Source organism: Boleophthalmus pectinirostris, unplaced genomic scaffold (assembly GCF_026225935.1).
Source record: "Boleophthalmus pectinirostris isolate CB_2022bp ecotype Guang Dong unplaced genomic scaffold, ASM2622593v1 HiC_scaffold_10, whole genome shotgun sequence".
Lineage (NCBI taxonomy): Eukaryota > Metazoa > Chordata > Actinopteri > Gobiiformes > Gobiidae > Boleophthalmus > Boleophthalmus pectinirostris.
The window spans coordinates 27,559,842-27,581,921 of NW_026570971.1; the positions used below are offsets into that span (position 1 = coordinate 27,559,842).

The 22,080-nt window shown below is 38.8% G+C and overlaps 1 protein-coding gene across 1 annotated transcript in view; it reads left to right on the top strand.

Annotated features, from left to right (window-relative positions):
• gabrr2a (gamma-aminobutyric acid type A receptor subunit rho2a) overlaps positions 1-22,080 on the top strand; it is a 127,428-nt gene that overhangs the window by 57,814 nt on the left and 47,534 nt on the right. Inside the window, exons 3-4 of the mRNA XM_020919049.2 lie at positions 12,517-12,584; positions 15,170-15,393. Of these exons, the coding sequence (XP_020774708.2) occupies positions 12,517-12,584; positions 15,170-15,393 (292 nt within the window). The remainder of the gene's footprint in view (positions 1-12,516; positions 12,585-15,169; positions 15,394-22,080) is intronic.

Below are 22,080 nucleotides of genomic sequence, written 5' to 3' on the forward strand. Positions count from 1 at the left end.
ACTGTCATGGCCTTTTTTTATCTCTTTTGGACACTCAAAGCTGTTTACATCCAGGAATCTATGACCCACTCTCATACTCAGATTCATACAACAAGATGGGTGGAGTGTTTCGCCCAATGACACAATGGCAGCGTTTCTCTAACCAAGAATTTAACTATGAACCTTTTTGTTTGTGAATAAACTAAGGCCCTGTCCACACTAGTACGTATTTGAATCATTTTTGTTGTGGATGCAGTGTTCGTCCACACTAATCCGATTGAAAACGGCTCCAGAGATGGAACGATCTGGTGCCGTCAGCTCTCACGAATTCATCTGAGTACAGATCTGATCCGGCACCGTGTGGACGCCTGAAAACGCTGATACGCTGCTGTAGGTGTATGCGCCGCAAAGTAGCTAATTCACCACCAAAACGCTAAGAGACTAGCATATATTCATATATACAGTCTCTGCGTGTGACCTGCAGATGTATAATCTCTGAAAAGTTTAACATGAACCATCTCCAACGCGATAAAAGCACAGAACAGACTCACCATCAGCAGAACACCCCACTGTCACAGAAAGAACACTCATATTCCACTAAATCGTGTCTTTTAATCCGACAGAAGCTGAACATCAGAGCACATTAGCGAGCTGTTTCGAGCCTCAGTTTATGCAAATTAGCCATGCAGTTTTAAGTTTTGTTTCTGTAAAACGTAAACAAACATGCTCAAAGCTGTGTGAATAAGGAAGGATTGTGGACACAGAAACGACATGTGTGGACACAGATCATTTCCGATACGGTCTTACGATGATACGTGGATTTGTTTCAGTGTCAACGGGGTCTAAGATCACCCCACCCCATTCTATAAATATTCACTACTGATTTTGATATTTATAATTTTACTTCCTGGTTGAACATGGACATAACAGAGGTCATTTCACAACTGTTACATAACAACTATAATGTCAACCAGGGCCAAAGTTTCTACATTGCACTACAACTGATACTCTGCAGTGACATAATACTGGTGATGTATTTCTATGTATTTCTATGGCAAAATGTCCATCAGTTACCATGGTGACACAATGCACACATTAGCAATAAGTGCCAAAAATGTTTTAAGATTGCCTGGAAAGTCAAGAAAAAAATATAAAATGGATTTGAACAGCACGTTTTCAAGAGCCTGAGATCAATACGAGCGTTCACGGGTCTGTTTGATTTCCAACAATAAAGTGAGAGTGACTTACTGAAAAACTGTACATTTATTTATGAAAGAGTCACCTCACCCTTTATAGTTCCATTTAAATCCGTTGTTTCTGGTCAAATTGTGTTAACATAAAGATCAGATTAAGTCTAACTTGACTAACAGATCTTCAAAAAGAGTAGTGCTCTGCCACAAAGTATCAATAGTTATGATTATACCAATAAAAATAAATGTAAATTGTCAGAAAGATGTGTTCCTTGTGCATAAATTGTCCCTGCATTTTGGATGGATTTTTTTTTTTTTTGTTTTTAAGGGGGCTTAAATCTTGTATAAAACTACAATAATGTACTACAGTTATCCCTCCAAACCAAGTAATAATTAGAAAAATATGAAAACCTGTTCTATACACTTTAAACTTAAACTTGTCAAAGGGTACCATGAGTTTTGGCAGCGAGATTAAAGCTCTATTAGCTCGACTTACTGGCTCCGACTTTGTTAATGGCGCTCAGACAAATTTGAGATTATTTTTTGGGTCAGACGTTCTACTTCCTGTTGACTAAATGTGATTTGTAATGTGTTTGGGGCCGTCACTCAGAGAGAGCTTAAAGGGATACCACTGCTACTGTTTCTGTAACACGGAAAAAAAAACTAGGACAGACGTTAATATGCGTTCAGAAAGAGGATATAAAACTGTTATTAGTTATCATACATATTTAAAGTGTTTATTCTCCTCACTGTCCTCTATGAATTTTTAATACTTGCTTGGTCTCCGTAGACGAAATCTCAGCTGAGTTTGTTTGTTTTTGTGTAATAGAATATTTTAGAGTAAGTACGTGCGCTGATGAGTTGTGTCCAGAAGAAAGGTTGTAAACCATTTTATAATCTTGTTCCCTCATCAAAAACATGCCTGAAGAGGTTTTAGATGTCATCCATGCATGTCTGAGTAATCTAGCAATCTTTCCCACGCTATATGAACCCTCCTTACAGCTAGTACAATCCACAATCTACATTACTCATCCTCCCACACAACAATTCTCCGTAAATATGCAAAAGCAATGGTACCAAACAATACACTACAACTTCACAAACCTGATGTGATGTGCTCTAGTTTCATTAGTAGGCTGGTTGTAATGTGATAGTGCTCTAAAGGCAGCTGACTTAGCATGGAGAGCAAAGGGAGGCGAGACTCAGAGCGCCAAAAATGCAACTGAAACTCATTAAACATGTTAATAATGATGTTTTGGGTGAATACAGCATTTTCAAAACAATAAAAAGTAGCATGGTTATCTAAATCTGTTAAATGTCAGCAGTTAATGCCCCCATCGAAGTGTAATACTGCCTCTTTAACTTCCTGTAATTTTTGTTGTTGTATTAAATAGAGAGCATATTTTAACACAGTAAAAATAAGCATAACAAACCTATTTGATTGATAATGTAAAGAAAGTGCTGTCTCTTTTGGTTTTGAAAATGTGTTATATAAAGGCCCCTTAGACATACTCAATAAGCAGCAAAGTAATTCAACTGAATTTGAAGAAAAACTTTTTTCTGAATACCCTACATTTTGCACAATAATTATCATAATATGTCAGGTTGCCCTAGTCTTAACACTCATTTTGAATGGGAAGAGAAGGGCTAAGAGAATTGGGATCGGACTTACTGTGAGTGGGCTTGCCTCTCCACAGATCTGACCTTTAACTTGACTTGTTGGCACGACCAGCTCCTTCTGTAGCCAGATTTTTGAAGTCCCTGCTGCTGATCCCTCTTGTTTGTGCACGCGAGTCTCAATGTGACAGACCTCTCCAGCGATTGGTGCTTTTGTTTCAAGCTGGCATGTGATTGGCTCCTGGGTTCTTTCTTGCTGATTGGTGTATTGCCCTAGAGCCTGGCCAATCCTGGGTCTTCACCTGCAACTGTCACGCCTATATAAGGACCTGCCCCGTGTGGCTCCTTGCTTCTGACTTCTGTTTGGGAATAGTGTGCCACGTTTGCTGTGTCTCTTGAGTATTTTTGTAACTCTGTAAATCGAGACACTAGTAGTCCTTTCTCACTTAGGTTTAGAGACTGGTTTGATTTGTGTTATTGGAATTATCGGTACATTTCCTTTTTAAATATTTTATAACTTTAGTTTTACCATTTTACATCTTGGTTCTTTTGTTCCTTCCCCTGTCCCTAGCAGATGTGGGTCATACTGTGGAACATTATAGGCAAAACAATTCCATCTCCATGGAGACAAGGTGGCAGACCCTTCACTAGAAAAGTTACAAAGTGCATCCTTAAGAGTCTAAGATTTCTACGACTTGTTACTATGGAAGTGAATTTCTTTTAACAACGTTCAGAGCTAAACCTTAAAACCGTATTAATTTAAACCAGCAGAGGTTCATTGTTTTGTGAAAAAAATCAATTTTTGTGACTTGGAAAATTAAACCCCGGACTGCAGTTACCTTGATTGCTTTCAAATTGTTTTGTTGACTTCTATCTTTTTAAATTTACAACTTTAACTCCATCTAAAGTAGTGCAATCAATTAGTCTCTCCCTGATAACAAAAGTGAAGAAAGAGAGATGACCAAAACTAAATAGATTCTGCTACTAGAGGGACATGTTTGAAATGAACGGTGAAGCTTCTCATTGTGGATTCCTGAATAACTTTCCTCAAATTGATTCTGCGCTGTGTCTAAATTGTTTGTTTTAAAATCCTGCCAGTTGGTGAACGCCACATTGAATAAAACACTGAGGGACTAATCTTTTTTTTCCTGTGAAGAAATATTGAAAATCCACCAAAGCAGTTAGAGATCTGAATGGGAAAAATCAATAGGGAAAACTCAATAAAGCCACTGATAGAAGAACTGTTTTTATATGAGACTGGAGCTTGAAGGCTGATGATTGTTTTAAAAGTGCACTGTGTAACATTTCTAGTGGAGGGTCCTCCGCCTGATTGTCTCCATAACCTCTCCTTGGAGACGAGCATGTGACAGACCCTGCACTAGAAAAGTTGCTCAGTGCGCCTTTAACTCGATGGATAACAAAGATCTCAGACTAAGACTCCATTGATTACTTCATTGACTAAACAACTAAAGGACTATAATGTTATTCCCTCATGATTAACTTACTCAGAGTTGTATTTCGATTTTTTATTTTTTTTTTAATTCAAGGCTTGAAAATGTCTGTTTTCTCCTTCCCCCTATCTCCGCCTACTGCTCTGTACTTACTTGTTATTCAAAACATTCACAGTCCAGGTCATAATCTTGTTTGCGACCGTGAAAGGCCACCATCAAAAGCAGTTTGTCAGTTCCGCAGTTCTGAACAGGACATCAGTGGATCTCTTATATAATACTGGTTAAAGGGACAGTCTGAAATTTTGGACATAGGACCTCATTTCCTAGTGAGCCAGAGTGTTGGAGACATGTGGAGACACTTTTTGAAATATTCCATCCAGTCCTTGTATTTGGAGAGGTCGCTGGTGCTAGGCTAGTGCATGTCAATGGCCATAGTTAGCCTGCCGCTAAAAACAGTCTTACCCATTTCACAATGCTAGCGAGACTGGAGCTGCCTAGTGCCTCCGCTCAGTTTAATTTCTTTCCAGTTGCTAGGTCAAGAATCAGAATACACTTGACGGTTTTGGAAGAACCCCGGAAGTTGTAGACCACTCACTGGCCAATCAGGGAAGAGCTATGAAGTTGGAAATTACTTGGACACCACTGAGCGTCCCGGCTCATTACATACGTCACAACCAAATAGCAGCAATGGGTAAATTAAAAAAGTACCCGCCTACTGTCGAGCGAACGAATCCTAATGCTGTGAGGTCGGACGATTTCCACGAAGTGAAACCGGCTGATGAAACAGGCTACCACAGTGCACCCGAGGTAAAACAATTATTACACCAGATTGTCGATGTGAATGTCTGTGTCGATAGAATCATTTTAGAAGTAAAACCAACCTTGCATTTGAAGGCTTTATGTCTGAGCAGCAGCAAGTTGTACTTCCTGATAGAAAGCTTGGCAGTGGCGGACTGATATCACTTGGCACCATCTTACCGGCAAAGTAAAATTCCGCTGCTGCTGAGAAAATAGTCCCTCAACATGTGACGATTCATGCGATGCAAGGTTCGTTTTATTTCAAACATTATTCTATCAACACAGACATTCACATCAACAGTCTTGTGTAATAATTTGATTTGATTTCTTTTGCTTCTAGTGTTTTGTGGAGTGGGTAAGACTGTTTTTAGTGTCAGGCTAACTATGGCCATTGACATGCACTAGCCTAGCACCAGCGACCTCCGCAAATACAAGAACTGGATGGAATATTTTACAAAGTGTCTCCACACGTCTCCAACACTCTGACTCACTAGAAAATGAGGTACTATGTCCAAAATTCCAGACTGTCCCTTTAATATTGCAGTTTATAATGAACAAAATGTAAAGTAATGATCTATGTATGGGATAGTGTGATGTCTAGTGTAATAGCTTCTGTCTAACTAAAGGGCCTTTATTTGCACTATTTTCTGATGTCTGTTATAATGTTGTTTCCTCATCACAAACAAACATACCTGGAGTTGTGTTTTGTTTCATTCACACATGTTTAACACACAAACCCTGCACATTTAGTTTGTTCCTCCCTCAAACTGAAAACACTCAGTTCCACCTCATGAACAGAGTGTGAATCTCTTGGACAATTTCAGCAGCAGAATTGCCAATCTCTACTGAACATGAGTTAAAGTTAAAACATTTAAACAGCTCCTGGTATGTTTATGAGGAGGTAACAACATTCTAACATGGCTTAAAGCTCACATGAATCATTTTTCTGTGGAATATAGGACCTTTTATTATACTTCATCATTTGAAGTGACCATATTACTTCTCTCTGCTCTGATTAAAAGCTCTTAGTTGTTTTCTTTAGTTACTGATTCTGCGGATGTCTGTGCTGCTGTCTGGCTAATTGTCCTGCTTCCTTCAAACCATTAAGTCCCATTTAGCCACATGCATTCAACCACTCCATTAAAAATATGTCTTTAGCAGATGCTCCTATTCAATAATAATTACACAGTTGCTAATTGAACACAGTTTTTCTATGTTTTTGGACAAACTGGCAACATTACTCAATACACAATAGGCTACCATGTTTATTTGAGACACTAATACTAGTACTTCTGCCGTGTTTCGCAATCAGTGGTTTAGGGACCTGAGGGTGTACAAGCACTTACAGAGAGAAGTTAAATAAAGATTTCAGATTTTCAGGATAGAACTATCCTCATGAATTGAAAAACCAGGGAACGCATAAACATCACAAATCTACTCATGGATCATATCGCAGGAGAATCTCTCCAAAGTACCAATAATGAATTATCAATGGAACCCCTCTCTATTTGGGATCCACTCATTATATCTGCAAACTACTGAAACATAAACTTTTGTTTGTTTTTTTTTTGGGGGGGGGGATGAGGAATATTAATAAACCTAGTAAGCCGCATAAATAAAACACACTTATAATCACAAAAAACATGTTTAAGATAATAACGAGTAATTAAAGTCAGTCAAACAACACATAAAAACAATAATTTAAAAAATCTAATTTGGCAAAAGGACCTATCCCGCTAGCCAGGCTGGCGCCACCTAGCACCTCCACTCAATTTAATTTCTCTCCAGCGACTAGGTCAGGAATTAAAATACAACAGACGATTCGCAAAAACCCTGGAAGGGCAAGTTTGGGCACCAGCCAGTCAGCAAAGAGCGATACATTCTGTGTGGTCAACGATTACCGAGATTGAGGATTTAAAGCTGGAACAAAGAGAATGTTTGGTGAATTTCATCAAGGGGAAAGACGTTATTGCCCTTCTTCCTACGGGACTTGGGAAAAAACTTAATATACCAGTTAGCCCCGTTAACAGCCCATTACATACGTGACGACCAAGTAGCAGCGATTGGTTAAATTTAAAAAGTACCCGCCGACCGTCGAGCGAATGAATCCCAACACCGCGAGGTCAGACAGTTTGTACGAAGTGAATCTGGTTGATGAATCAGGCTACTATCCCACTTCTCATGCACCCAAATCTTTCCTTTTTTTTTAATGCACCACATTGTTTTTAATGCATCTCACAAAGCTAGGCATACATGATTAATTGCACATTGGGGAAAAACACTGAGAACGGGAATGAGATCAGGACTGAGATCAGGACTGAGGCCGGGACCAGACCAGGACCAGACTGTGATTGAGACCAGGACCAGACATTGATTGAGACTGGGACCAGACTGGGATCAGACCAGGACCAGACCAGGACTGAAAAAGGTTTAGTCCTGTTTTAGTCCTGATTCAGTCCTGGTTCAGTCTCCTCACACTCTTACTCATACATACACACTCTTACACGTACACACACACACACACACACTTCCTACACACCTCATCTGCTGTGGTGGTGTATACATTTGTATTGTATTGTTCCATATTGTAATTACTGTATTGTCCTGTCTAATGTCTGTGTGCATGTTATATGTTGCAAATAAAAAAAATAAAAAAAGATTTCAGTTTTTAAAAGATGGAATAGAACTGAAAAGTGACATTATACCGGGGGTGTTCTACATGTATCTCTATGTTGGAGTGTTCAGCAGCTACAAATTCAAAGATTGTCTGAAAACTCAAGAAAAAATACAAACTGGATTTAAACAGCACATTTTAGGAGCTTGTGATCAGTTTGAGTGTTCATTGTCCTGTTTCAGTGTTTGATTTTCAACAAAAAGATGAGAGTGACTAATTGAAAAACCGCTGGCTAATGTCATCTTGCCTGAGACTGTAATTTTGCTGTGTGAGACTTTTTTAACAACACAAACCATCTCACCAAACCATCTCACCTGTTGTAATTAAAAATAAATCAGCTCTTTCTGTTCAGATTGTGTTAAAATAAAACTCAAATTAAAGTCTAACAGAGCTTCAGTTAGCTTCCAGTTATCATCACACCGCAGAGAATGTTAATGTAATCAGCTGCAAAGTATCAATAGTATTTAAATATACAGTTTTCTTTGGATTATATTTTGCATCCTTAATGGTGTTTTTGTAGAATTATTTGACACATAAATATCGTTAAAACAAAAATATAGTGGTAATAGCTGTCGACCTGTAAACTTTTTGTTAGTTTCGGTTTATTTCTGCTGGAGAATCTCGAGCGCACATTGGGGGGTACTCGAAGTGTGAGACAAAGCTCTATGGGGTACAGAGACAAAAAGCCTTGTGAAGCACTGGATTTCTCAACCTGTCAATCTCTCTCAGCGGCAAGATCCCAGACTCTCTATTTGTGAGTTCAGTCTCTTGGCCATTTTGAGAACTTTTAATGGGCCCATATCACGCTATTTTCTGATCTATGTTATATGTTGTTTCCTCATCAAAAGCAGTTGTGGTTGTGTATAGGAGTGTGCAAAAATATCTAAATAACGATATATTCCATCTTATTGTGGGCTGCTGTATCAATATATGGCCAAGAGTTTTTTTTTTGTTTGTTTGTTTTTTTTGGTATATTTTACTAAAGAATTTTGTTACAGAGCTACAGTTTTGTTGCTTGTTTATAGGAAGTGTTAGGATAATAGCTATTTTATATAATCACTTCTATAGTTCATTATTGTACCGAAGTCATTTGAAGATAACAGCTCTGATCTCAGCTGTGAGACTCATAGATATATGTCAAGACAAATGCAGGATATTCCAATTGATCTTATAGTAAACTAACTAAACAGGACAAGAACTACTGACAGGGATGATGTCATGACTTGTTAGCCAGATAACACCCTGGATGGTGTCTGACTGGATTATGCAACATGCCAAGAGGCCTGGATGACCAGTGCACCAACAAAGAGGCGCTAAGTCTAAACCACAGTAGCCTCCCACTATAGTTTACATATAAAAGTCATTGTATAGGCGCAAAACATTTAGTTTCTGCATGGTAATGTCAGCACAGACTCCTTGTACAAGTATGACTTTCTAATATTGAAACAAGTAAATTATCTGTTTCAAGTGTATTTTTTATCTAACTAAGCAGAAACTAACAAAAACAAGAGGAAAATGTTGTTTTTCTCAACAGAAGGAAACTCGTTTATGCGACACATTTGACATTTTCACTGTTTTGATGATTAAAATGTTTGTGTTTCATATGAACTTTGCACAAAAAAGTGGTTTAACAAACACTTTTAGTATCACAGCCATGATTTAACCTTTATTTTTTATTGAATCATATCGAATCAAAAGATCACTGTATCAAGATATGTATCGTGGCCCATGTATCATATCAGTAACTTCTTAATGATACCCAGCCTTAGTTGTGTATTGTTTCATTCACACAAATCCTGCATATTTAGGCTGAGTTCTTCTCTCAAACTGAAAATACTCTGTTCCACCTTGTGATGTCATGTGGTAATACAGGAAGTGCCCCAGTGTGTTTTTAAACTATGGATCTATTAAAATAACTGGACAGGGTATTGCTGCTTGTAGCTGCCATCAGTTGACGTAGTGGTCACTCGTTGGTACTACAGCAGAAAAAATGCCATGGGCTAAGACAGGATTTTTCTCATAGAGCGCAATGTAAACACAAACTGCTCGTGTTTGGTCGACATGGCACAACTTTCAAAACATGTCAGATTTTGTAGTGATTTTTACCTATTTTTATATCATAAACTTTTTCTCAGCTCACAATACTTCATTTGTCTTAAAAAACACTTTATAATCCACTTTGCTTCACTCTAGCTCCTCTTGGTCTTATTGTTCAAAGCGATCACATGATGCACAAGACTCTGTGCATGTGTTCGCGTGCATTCGTGTGTACAGGAGAAAAGAGCACTACTGCACATGCTCGGACGGCCCACAGCCAGGCTAAGGCTAGTCTAGGCGAATCTGGAATCATGCACCATTGAGCTCGGCCCATTGACTTGAATGGGAATTTTGAAACCCTGGGGCTTGTTTTAAACTCCACACTTTTACTCCATAGTTTTACTAGAATCATCTGGATAATGAAAGATAAAAAGTAGCTGTCAATTTGAAAACGACCACTTCATGACATCACAAGGTGGAGCAGAGCATTTTGAAATTTTGAGATGTAAACAAACTAATAATAAAGGGTTTCTTAAGCATGTGTGAATGAAACAAAACACAACTCCAGGTCTGTTTTTGAGGAGGTAGCAGCATTATAACATGCCTTAAAACTCACAAGAGAAAATTTTGCGTAACATACAACTTTTAAGGAGGCCATTTTGAGGACTTTTAACCATTCAAAAGACACAATATTTAGTTTTAAATTGTAAATAGACATGGCAAGCACCCCAGTATTTCCTCACTCTGCCTTCCATTGATATATAATAGGAAAAGATGCATCATGACTAACCACTCTGCCGCTATACATTTCCATAGTGAAAGAATCAGAGCATTGCCTGTAGCCGTCTGGCCCGCAGCAATGGCTCGTAATCTCATTCGGTGGTGCCAGTGCCGGATGGACATTTATAACCTAATAAAAAGTTTCTAAGTAATGTTTATCACGATGTCGCTTTAGGGCATTTTGAGTGAAATTGTCTCTGTAGTTTAAGAGAACTATCAGCAGATCCACCGTCACATTTGCATTCATTAGTCTAAGCTGTGGACAGAAGGCGTCAGACAGCGGAGACTTGGCCCCCAGGCATACACAAAACAGAGTGAATTGGGTTAAGTGATGATACAAAGGCAGCTTGAGGATACAATAGCTTCATTTTGCATAACATTCATATAACCTGATTGCTTTCACTGTAACTGTATTTAGTAACAGTTATGGGCTCATATTACGCTGTTTTCTCATCTATGTTGGAATGTTGTTTCCTCATCACAAACATACCTGGAGTTGTGTTTTGTTTCATTCACACGTTTAAGGCTATGTTCAGACTGCAGGGTTTAATGCTTAATTCAGATTTTTTTAATGAAATCTGATTTTTTTGCGAGGTCGTTCACATTTCCAATTAAATGCGACTTGTATGCGATCTCCACTGTGAACTTTAAATGCCCCAAAAAGTGTCCCATATGTGCATAGGAGGTCACGACTACATCACAAGTAGCGAGCATGCTCAGTGTTTCCGGAAGTCGCCTAAACATGGACGATGACATTGAGCACTTGGAGATTTTAAAGTTTCCGTCGTACCAGAGCCAGAACATGTACAGATTATTAGTTTTAAGGAGGAGATTGAGAAGGAGAAGGACGAGGTTTCTGCTGTTTTGTGGGGCAGTGGCAGCAACGTCCGTAGAAAGGAATATGTGGGTGCAGAGTCTCAGTCAAGAGTGGTGGGATTGTTATGTGCTTCGCCACTTCACTGACACAGAGTTCATACACAATTTTCAATATGACGAGAAGAAAGTTTGTGTTCTTTTGTGATCGCCTACTTGTACTTCTTCCAGTTTCCGCCTACTTCAGTGCAGAATAGGGGTGTTTGTCGCTTGTTGATGATGTGTAAGAATGTGACCTGGCGTTCAGACTGAAGTCGAATGTCAACAGATCAGATATGTATCGCATTTAGGAGCACATATCCAAGTGGCCTGGGTCACATTTGAAAAAAGCCGATCTGTGTTGTTCAAACTGACATTAAAAGATCAGATACAGGTCGCATAGGGGCAAAAAAATCTGATTTGGGTCTCTTCAGGCTGCAGTCTGAACGTAGTCTAAGACACAAATGCTGCATATTCTCACAAACTGAAAATACCGTTCCACCTTGTGATGTCATGTGGTAATACAGAAGTGCTCCATTGTGTATTTAAGCTTCATACACCATCACTAGAATCATTTGGATAATTTCAGACTTGGAATTGACAATCTCTCTTGAACAAAAGCTAAAACGTAGCTGTAAACTGCTGTCTCATGACATCACAAGATGGATCAGAGCATTTTGAGCTTTAGAGATCTAAACAGACTAATAATAAAGGGTTACTCAAACATATGTGAATGAAACAAAACAGAACTCCTGGTATGTTTTTGAGGAAGCAACAATATAACACATTATAACATGATTTAAAGCTCACAATTTTGTGTAATAAATGACCTTTAAAGGAGCCATTTTGAGGACTTTTAATCATTCAAAGGTGGGACAGTGTGGTTTTTGCGTGAGAGAAGAACTTTATGAAGTGGTGACTGGCTGACAGCAAAAGAAAGACAACTTTATTACAATTGCACTTCACATTGTCATAGAGAACTTATGAACTTGTGTTTATGTATTCCACACGTATGTTTTGTGAACTCGCTGTGTCTGAATACAAGCGGTGTTTCTCAGTATACTTTTCCTGGAGCGGCGTTGCCCTCTCCACAGCGCTCCCTGGTGGCCTCCTTTGTTCACTGTCCTTTTGTTTTCAGGCCCTGCGATCCCTGTGGGCGTGGATGTGCAGGTGGAGAGCTTAGACAGCATCTCAGAAGTCGACATGGTGAGTATCTGCTCCTATAAACCGCTCCTGGGGTTTCGGGACGAATTTTTGACACACGGCAAACACAAATCAAAGTGTACACTGCAAAAAGAAATAAATAAAACTTGAATTCAGAATGTTAAAGGTGCACTAAGTAACTTTTCTCAAACAGGAGATGTCATTATTTTAGTCTGGAATGTGCCGTGGCCAGCAAGAGCAATGTTCCACAACATGGCATTAAATCTATCACCAATGAAGTAGTAGTAGTAGTAGTAGTAGTAGTAAACTCACATGGAATTACAAAAAATACAAGATAGCTAATGCCATACTGTGGGACATTCCAGAGAAGAAATAACATAAATACATCTACATAAATACAAACAACTGTTAATGCACCTTTAAAAGAAACAACAACAAATATTTAACTTAGAAATATTCAGCAAAGGATTTTAATAATTTGAAAAAAAAAAAAAAAAAACATGGAAAAACTCTAAATATTTTCTTTCAATAAATAACCTAATGGAAAATAGTAACAACTAGTCAAATTGAGATTAACATTTTACATAAATAATTTTAACTACAACCTTTTTTACACTGTAGTGCTGCTCCAATACGTCTAACATTGAACAAACCTGACATTGTAATACACATAAAGAAAAGCTTTTTCCTGAGAGACTAGGCATGATCTTTACGTTTTAGACAAGAATGTGCAAGTATGCGATCGCAGTACAGTTTACAGTACTTTTTAGAGCATGTCAGCAGCTACGGAAACCCTGTTGGGACATGCTGTTTTCTAATTAAACAACACACACCCACAGTAGGACTTCACCAAGGGATTATGCCCCAGTCAGAATCAAAACAGTAAAACAGGAATCATTTTAAACCAAAGTAAATAAATAAATGGATAAATGGATGTATCACTGTTAAAAAATTAAGCTTTGGACCGAAATATTGACAAGGAATGTTCCACAGTATGACATTAAACAACTTTGCCTTACATTTATTTAATTACAGGTAGTTTTATAGCTCAAAAATACCTAGAAAAACAGGCATTCAAACTGTGAACGAGGTTGCCTCTCCACAGATCTGACCTGTAACTTGGTCTGGTTTGGGCTCCATGAAGATAGAAAGGTTTAAAGCCATACTGTGAAACATTCCAGACAAAGTAATAACATCTCCATGGAGAAAAGCATTTAAAAGACAGAAAAGTAACACAATGCACCTCTAAAAAAAAAGTTTAAATTTCAACATTAAAAATCAATGCGCAATCTGATTAATCATGACTAATCATCAAAAGTTTTTTTTTTTTTTTCTTTTATAATTTGACAGCACTACAAAAAAAAAAACATAGACAAGAACCGAGATTTTGATGGTTTGCAATTATAAAAAACTTAGCATATTGAAGTTTTAATAATGCAATTTCATCTGAATCAAATAAACTTAATTTATAAAGCACTTTTCATACCATCCTAACCCCACAACTGCCTGACTACACATAACCAAACAACCCAGACAGTCACGTGAACAGCCACACACACACACACACACACACACAGATGCACACCATCACACACTAACATGCCAAAAGCTACATACAGTAATACATGAGGTTGAATTCAGACAAATCAGTTACCAGTTAGAGAAGCCCCATCAGAGAATGACATCTCTGTGTATTTTTTCCTCAAAGGGATATCACCATGGTCACCAGTCCCTCGTCACGCCTCGAGCCAAAACCAAACATGACAGTGCAATCAGATTTGTTTATTTCAGTTGGACACCCATCGTTTACAACCAAAGATTAAATGCTTCGCTCATTGATTCTGCAGAAATATGTTTTCACTCCCCTGTGATATTTTTTTTTCCTTTCCTCGTGAGCCGATACCTGAACCAGCAAATTTTACATTGTCCGTGCTGATATCTGGTATCAGATTGGTGCATCCCTACCAGTGTCAACCTCTTCGTCACCTACTTATGAAATTATAGGCTCCTCACATGAACACATATGTTATACTATGTTATACTATTAGCTCATGTCTGTGTAATCCACCAGTCTCCAACCTTTTTCCTCTGGTGAGCTACTTTTACAAAACGAAAATGCCAGAGAGCTACTCATTTTAGCAGTCACAAGAAATTGAGCATAAGAGCCACGGCGAGCCTTAAAAACGGTGCAGTTAGATACCTATACCTACATAGTAGTAGTAGATACCTACATAAACCATTATCCATTTATTTGTGCACAAAGTTAGGCATCAGAATGATACATGCACAATGGTAATAGACATTTATTTGATCAAATTTGACCTATTCAGGACAATATGTGTAGATTCAGAAACCCCTTGGCGATCTATTTGGAATGGGGTGGAGAGCTACCGGTAGCTTCCGTGCTACAGGTTGGAGACCCCTGGTGTAATCCTTTAGTCATCTAGGTAGGATCCATAGCAAAAGAAAATTTAAATTCTGTAAACTGGACAAAAGACGTTTCACAGTTTGTCCAGTCGACACCTGGACACATAGCTCATGATAAAAAATAAATAAGATTTAAAATTTAAAATGAAAAATCAACTTGTACATGTATTTTATTTATTGTTTGTATTGTTTCCGTGTAGGACTTCACCATGACGCTGTACCTGAGGCACTACTGGAAGGACGAGCGCCTGACCTTCACCAGCTCCATAAACAAAAGCATGACGTTCGACGGGAGACTGGTCAAAAAGATCTGGGTCCCCGATGTCTTCTTCGTCCACTCCAAAAGGTCCTTCATCCACGACACCACCACGGACAATATCATGCTCCGAGTCTTTCCTGATGGACACGTGCTCTACAGTCTGAGGTATGTCTCACACTTTTGGTTGTAAACTAAAATCTCCATTCACACATAGTTCGCAGTAAATCACCTTAACAAAATGTCAAAATACTTATCAGTGACCTCCATTCTCACATGCATCAATCGCAGAACATTACTTGGTCTGCTCTGGCACTCGCCGAATACACTTTACGGACAGAAATTATAGCCAGTTGGGATTTAAAAGGTTTAATCTAGATTTGTGGAATAATTAAATAAGATGATAACTTTTTGGTTTGAGGTCCATCATCTGCTTGTTTCTATGGATATGTCTATGGAGATGCCTGGAATGTTCCACAGTATGACATTAAACAGCTTTGCCTTACATTTATTTAATTACAGGTGGTTTTATAGCTCAAAAATACCTAGAAAAACAGGCATTCAAACTGTGAACGAGGTCGCCTCTCCACAGATCTGACCTGTAACTTGGTCTTGTTTGGGCTCCATGAAGATAGAAAGGTTTAAAGCCATACTGTGAAACATTCCAGACAAAGTAATAACATCTCCATGGAGAAAAGCATTTGAAAGACCCTCTGCCAGAAAAGTTACACAATACACCTCTAAAAAAAAAGTTTAAATTTCAACATTAAAAATCAATGCGTAATCTGATTAGTCATGACTAATCATCAAAAGTTGTTTTTTTTTTTCTTTTATAATTTGACAGCACTACAAAAAAAAAAACATAGACAGTGCTCCAAAATGTAGTATAGCCATGTTTCAAAATTCAAAACACATAGGTGAAAATCTGCTGCTTGCTTTGGTAACAATCCCCTTTGTCTAACAGCTCTGCAATTTTGAACAGGAAGTCATTTCTCCCATTTGTATTACACTGTTTACAGAGAACAAAATAAATATTATTATCCACTTATATCATAGTTCAATACTAAGTACCTGGAAAAAGCGTAATATGTCTTCTTTAAAAACACTGCTGTTTGCAGACAGGACTGCTGTAAACAGAAGAAGGCCTAATCATTACATTTCTGCCTTTTAAAATCAATACAATTCAAAAGTAATGATGTTTTTGGATAGCTTAGCTATAGCCAAACATATTAGAACAAAGATATAAGACTATTTGCACATTTGAAGATGTGAGTCGAAGCCACTGTGGCACTTTCCCCTGTGGATTGATACTCCTGTGTTGTATCATTAAGTCATTGAAATAGACTGAAAAGCCCTGCGGTCGTCACCCAAACAAACAGCTTTTGTCTGAGTGTTTTCAGACTCCGCTGACGCTCCTTCGTTCACAAAAAGTATTGAGCAGTTGTCATGTGGTGTCAGTGAAATGGCAGCGTTCAGGGAGATGTTGACAGAGAAAAGTTGCGTTTTGGGGCCCCGTATTCAGCCTGGCGTTTATCTACAGCAGAGGTATTCTCGCAGTGTGGGGTAATTTAGTTAGTCTGGTGCGCATGTTTAGACTAAAGGTCACAGGGGCTAGAAGAGCCAAGAAAAATACTTAAAGGTATTACAAAAGTCCTAAAACTGACTGAGCTTTTAGCCATGTTATAACTCTGTTACCTCCTCACAAACATACCTGGAGTTGTGTTTTGTTTCATTCATGTTTGAGTGACATTTTATTATTAGGCCCTCTACATCTCCCAAGCTCAAAATGCTCTGTTCCACCTTGTGATGTCATGTAGTGGTAGTTTTCAAGTCATCCTTTTACCTTTAGTTCACTAGAGATCGAAAATTCCAGGTCTGAAATCATCCAAATGATTCTAGTGAAGGTTTATGGAGTTTAAAAACACAGTGGAGCATTTCCTGGATTACTACATGACATCACAAGGTAGAACTGAGTGTTTTCTGTTTGAGAGAAGAATGCAGGGTTTGTGTGTTAAACATGCATGAATGAAACAAAACACAACTTCAGGTATGCTTTTAATAAGGCAACAACATTATAACATAGAACAAAAAAAAAATAGCGTTTCTGGACCCTTTAAAGAAAACCTATTGTGCTTGTTTATTATATAATTATAAACAATGGCACCCCTTGATCATTATGTTATAATTTGGACATTTTAAATCGCAATAGTGATCTAAAATGACAACAAGTTCTCCATGTGCGATGCCCAATGGGAGCTGATGTCACCATTAAACTTCATTACAACAAAGAGCCCAGAAGCTGTTGGCGCCTCCGATGGATAGCTCCAGATTACATTTACGAGCTGGGGATTTTTTTTCATTTGTACCAAAATTAGTATGCGTATCACTGATTAAGAAAATACAACTGGAGAATGAGAACTGTCTGGGCTAAAATGTTGGACTACTGTTAATGTAATTGGAAGGACAAAGCTTTAAATAATGGATGAAATCTGAAACATAAATCATCTGAAGAAGTGGTGCAGGAAATACAAAAATCATTTCACTCTATCGCACCTGATTTTTACTCTTAAAAATGTGAACGACAGACAACAGAACTAGATCATTTTAAACTGTTTGGTCCAAAATGATTCCTTCCTAATTATTCACAGTGATGAGTTTGTAAACACTTTTTCATAACTTCTATAGGCCAGATCAGAGTTTCGCCTTCATGGTAATGCTACATCAACCAGGGGGTGTAGTGGGCGTGGTGCGTGGAGGTATGCTGTCCACCCACTTCTTCCAACGTGAGATATTAAAAAACAAAACAAATATAAAATACCCTACAATTTAAATGTCAAACCGAAGCTATTGGCAATGGTGAAAACAACCTGTATAGGCTCATGAAATCTCTTATAGTGATCTGAGACATGAGGGACCAGGACTGAACCAGGACTGAACCAGGACTGAACCAGGACTAAAACAGGACTAAAACAGGACTAAAACAGGACTTAAACAGGACTAAACCAGGTCTAAGAACTGACACAGAGCTCCACATTCCACGGGGCTAAGTGCAGCGGTCTTCTGATCGCGATTACAGACACCCTGCTCCATGGGCTTCAGGTTCTCTCTCTCAAATCCAAGATTAGTCCTGGTTCAGTCCTGGTTCAGTCCTGGTTCAGTCCTGGTTCAGTCCTTGTTCAGTCCTGGTTCAGTCTTGGTTCAGTCCTGGTTCAGTCCTGGTTTAGTTCTGGTTCAGTCCTGGTTTAGCCCTGGTTCAGTCCTGGTTTCAGTCCTGGTTCAGTCTGGTTCCTGGTTCAGTCCTGGTTCAGTCTGTTTAGTTCTGGTTCAGTCCTGGTTCAGTCCTGGTTCAGTCCTGGTTCAGTCCTGGTTCAGTCCTGGTTCAGTCCTGGTTCAGTCCTGGTTCAGTCCTGGTTTAGTTCTGGTTCAGTCCTGGTTTAGTCCTGGTTCAGTCCTGGTTCAGTCTTGGTTCAGTCCTGGTTCAGTCCTGGTTTCAGTCCTGGTTCAGTCCTGGTTCAGTCTTGGTTCAGTCCTGGTTCAGTCCTGGTTTAGTCCTGGTTCAGTCTTGGTTCAGTCCTGGTTCAGTCCTGGTTTAGTCCTGGTTCAGTCCTGGTTCAGTCTTGGTTCAGTCCTGGTTCAGTCCTGGTTAGTTCTGGTTCAGTCCTGATTTTGTCCTGTTTTAGTCCTGGTTTAGTCCAGTGTATCATTCGTTCATTTGTTTTTCAATATAAAACCAAAAATAAGAAAACGAAAAAACAACAGTTTTCTACATTATTTGTCTCCAAAACCAAAATGAAAAAACAGATAACGATTCATTTTTTCAGTTTTTGATTTTGTGTTTAAATGAATAATGGAAAAAAAACAGAAAACCGCTGTTTCCCATTTCCATGACTTAAACTGCAATGCCGGACTTTTGTGCCGTATACAGACTGAACCAGGACTGAACCAGGACTAAATCAGAACTGAACCAAGACTAAACCGTTTTCAGTCCTGGTCTCAGTTCAGGTCTCAGTCCCGGTCTCAATCACGGTCTCAGTCCCGATCTGGTCCTAGTCTGGTCCCAGTCTAGTCCCCGTCTCAATCACGGTCTGATCCTGGTCCTGGTCCCGGTCTCAATCCTGGTCTCAGTCCTGGTCTGGTCCTGGTCTCAGGCCCAGTCTCAGTCCTGGTCTGGTCCCAGCCTGTGTCCCTGTCTCAGTCCCGGTCTGGTTCCAGTCTCATTCCAGGTCTCAGTCCTAGTCCTGGTCCCAGTTTCAATCCTGGTCTCAGTCCTGGTTCTGGTCCTGGTCTGGTCCTGGTCTCAGTCTTGGTCTGGTCCCGGTGTAAGTCCTGGTCTCAGTCCCGTTCTAGTTCTGGTATGGTCCCAGACCTGTTTTAGTCCTGGTTTAGTCCTGGTTCAGTCTAGCATCTCAGTTTAGTCACGGAAACGGGAAACAGCCATATCTATTTTTTTTCCCCATTATTCATATAAAAAGCTGGAGGACGTGTCTGGGGTGAAGGAAGTCTGGGAGTCCCTGTCTCGGTAAGTGGAAGAAAATGGATGGATGGATATTCATATAAACACAAAATCGAAAACTGAATAAACGAATCATTATCCGCTTTTTGTTTGTTTTTTTTCCTTTTTGGCTTTGGAGACAAATAATGAAGGAAACAGTTGTTTTTTCATTTTCTTATTTTTGGTTTTATTTTGTAAAATGAATAAATGAATGACACACCGATTAGTCAGTCTACAGGTCATTTATTTCAGACAGTGACCGTTTCAGTATTTTCAGGGCTTCTTTTTGATACAAACCGTTTTTTCCGACATTTGTGTTATTCTAAGTTTCTTTTTGATCTTTTCGCAAACTTCAAAGCTCGCACACATTAGCATACAGACATTGTTAGCGGATCATGTATGTGCATTATTCATCTAGTTTTGGGGATGTGTGTCTTCTGCTCTGCCCTCTGCATTTGGTGTTTTGTTTAGACAAGTTGATTAATATTTGAAGCTGCATCGGATTTAAAATACAAACTGTGTTGATTTTGGAGATGTGAGGAGAGTCTTGGCGTATGGCTTTTAATAATGCATTCAGTGGGATTTGTACATCCACTGAGGTCATGTTTTGACAGTCATCGGTTCATTTGCAAGTTTGTATGATCAGTCAAAATGTAATGCTTAAATAATTATAAGTTCCCTTTAGCTTTTCCAGTTTTATGATAAGTTATTGCAACGTACTCATATTTTTGTGATAGGACCAAAGATTCTAACTTGACTCACACAAGACGTCAGTAAAGATGCAAATTTTAGTTCATTGATAAGTGTGATTATTTGGATCACAAAATGATAAGACAAACATTTTTTTAAAGCAGACACATTATGCAAAATTTACTTTTCAGAACTTTTAACTATTGTTTTCCTTCCTCATGTACCCTCTCAGACTTATTTTTTGAGTGATTTGAGTCATCTTTAATCACTTGTTTTCAAGACATTTTCACCGCCACCATCGTACGCCCACTGCTCTCTACTTACTTTATTCTTCAGTTGTATTTTCTTAAGCGGTGATACACGTAGGATTTGGCAGTCATTTTGGTACAAAGGAAAAAAATCCTGTGCTCGCTAGTAGGGGTGTGCAAAAATACCAATATATCGTATTATTAATGCGATGATACAGTATCGATATCAGGGACTGCTGTATCAATATGTTGCCAAGAGCATTTTTTGGTATATTTTACTAAATTATTTGGTTACAGCACTACAGTTTTGTTGTTTATTTAGAGAAAGAAAACTTGTTTATGTGACAAATTTGACTTTTTCACTGTTTTACAACAGTCATCATTTAGCCATTATTTTTTATTGAACTATATTAAATTGATTAGAAATATATTTTATCAAACCAAAAGCTCACTGTATCAAGATATGTATCATATCGTGGTCTATATATCGAGGTATGTATCATATTGGCAACTTCTTAATGATACCCATCCTTACTCGCTAGTGTGATCTGCAGATGTCCATTGGAGGTACCAGCTTTTATGGCAATATCAGCTCCCACTGGACCACAGTTTTTTAACACAGATACTGTGATTTAAAATGTCCAAATTATAACATTATGACCCACAAGTGTCATAACCTACATGGGTGCACCTCCGAGCCTGACCCAACAGTGAGTCCTGGTTCAATTCTGGTTTAGTCCTGGTTTAGTCCTGGTTTAGTCCTGGTTTAGTCCTGGTTTAGTCCGGTTTTAGTCCTAGTTCAGTCCTGGTTTATACCTCCTGGCTTAGTCCTGGAATCGGTCCTAGGTTAGTCCTGGGTTACTCCTGGGTTAGTCCTGGTTTAGTTCTGGGTTACTCCTGGGTTAGTCCTGGTTTAGTTCTGGGTTACTCCTGGGTTAGTCCTGGTTCAGTCCTGGATTAGTCCTGGGTTAGTCCTGGTTTAGTCCTGGTTCAGTTCTTGGCGTGTGCGGCACAAAAGTACGGCATCTCGATCAATGATTCTTCTGCTCAGTAAATAATGCCTGTGAAGTGACAGTCGAGTCGTGTCTGCAAATTCGTATTCGTTCTGAAGAAAGCATAACATTTGTTTCATTTCATTTCGTGATTGTAATTCTTGAAGTCGTAACTTTTCAGTTCGTATTCTGATAGATGTTTCAGTTAGAAAGCTTTTAATTTGTGTGTGATTTATCATGGGCACAGGCAGGTAATGGGTGGAATCTTAACGCGTCTGGGCTGGTGCAGGTTTAACTTTGACAAAATCACAGGTTAACGGGCGGGTGTGGTGCTGTGCAGGTCTCTAAAAATGGATCCGTTCAGGACTCTATAGCAAATGGTCACATTTTTCTATAGCGCTTTTCCACCTTCAAGGCACTCAAAGCGCTTTAC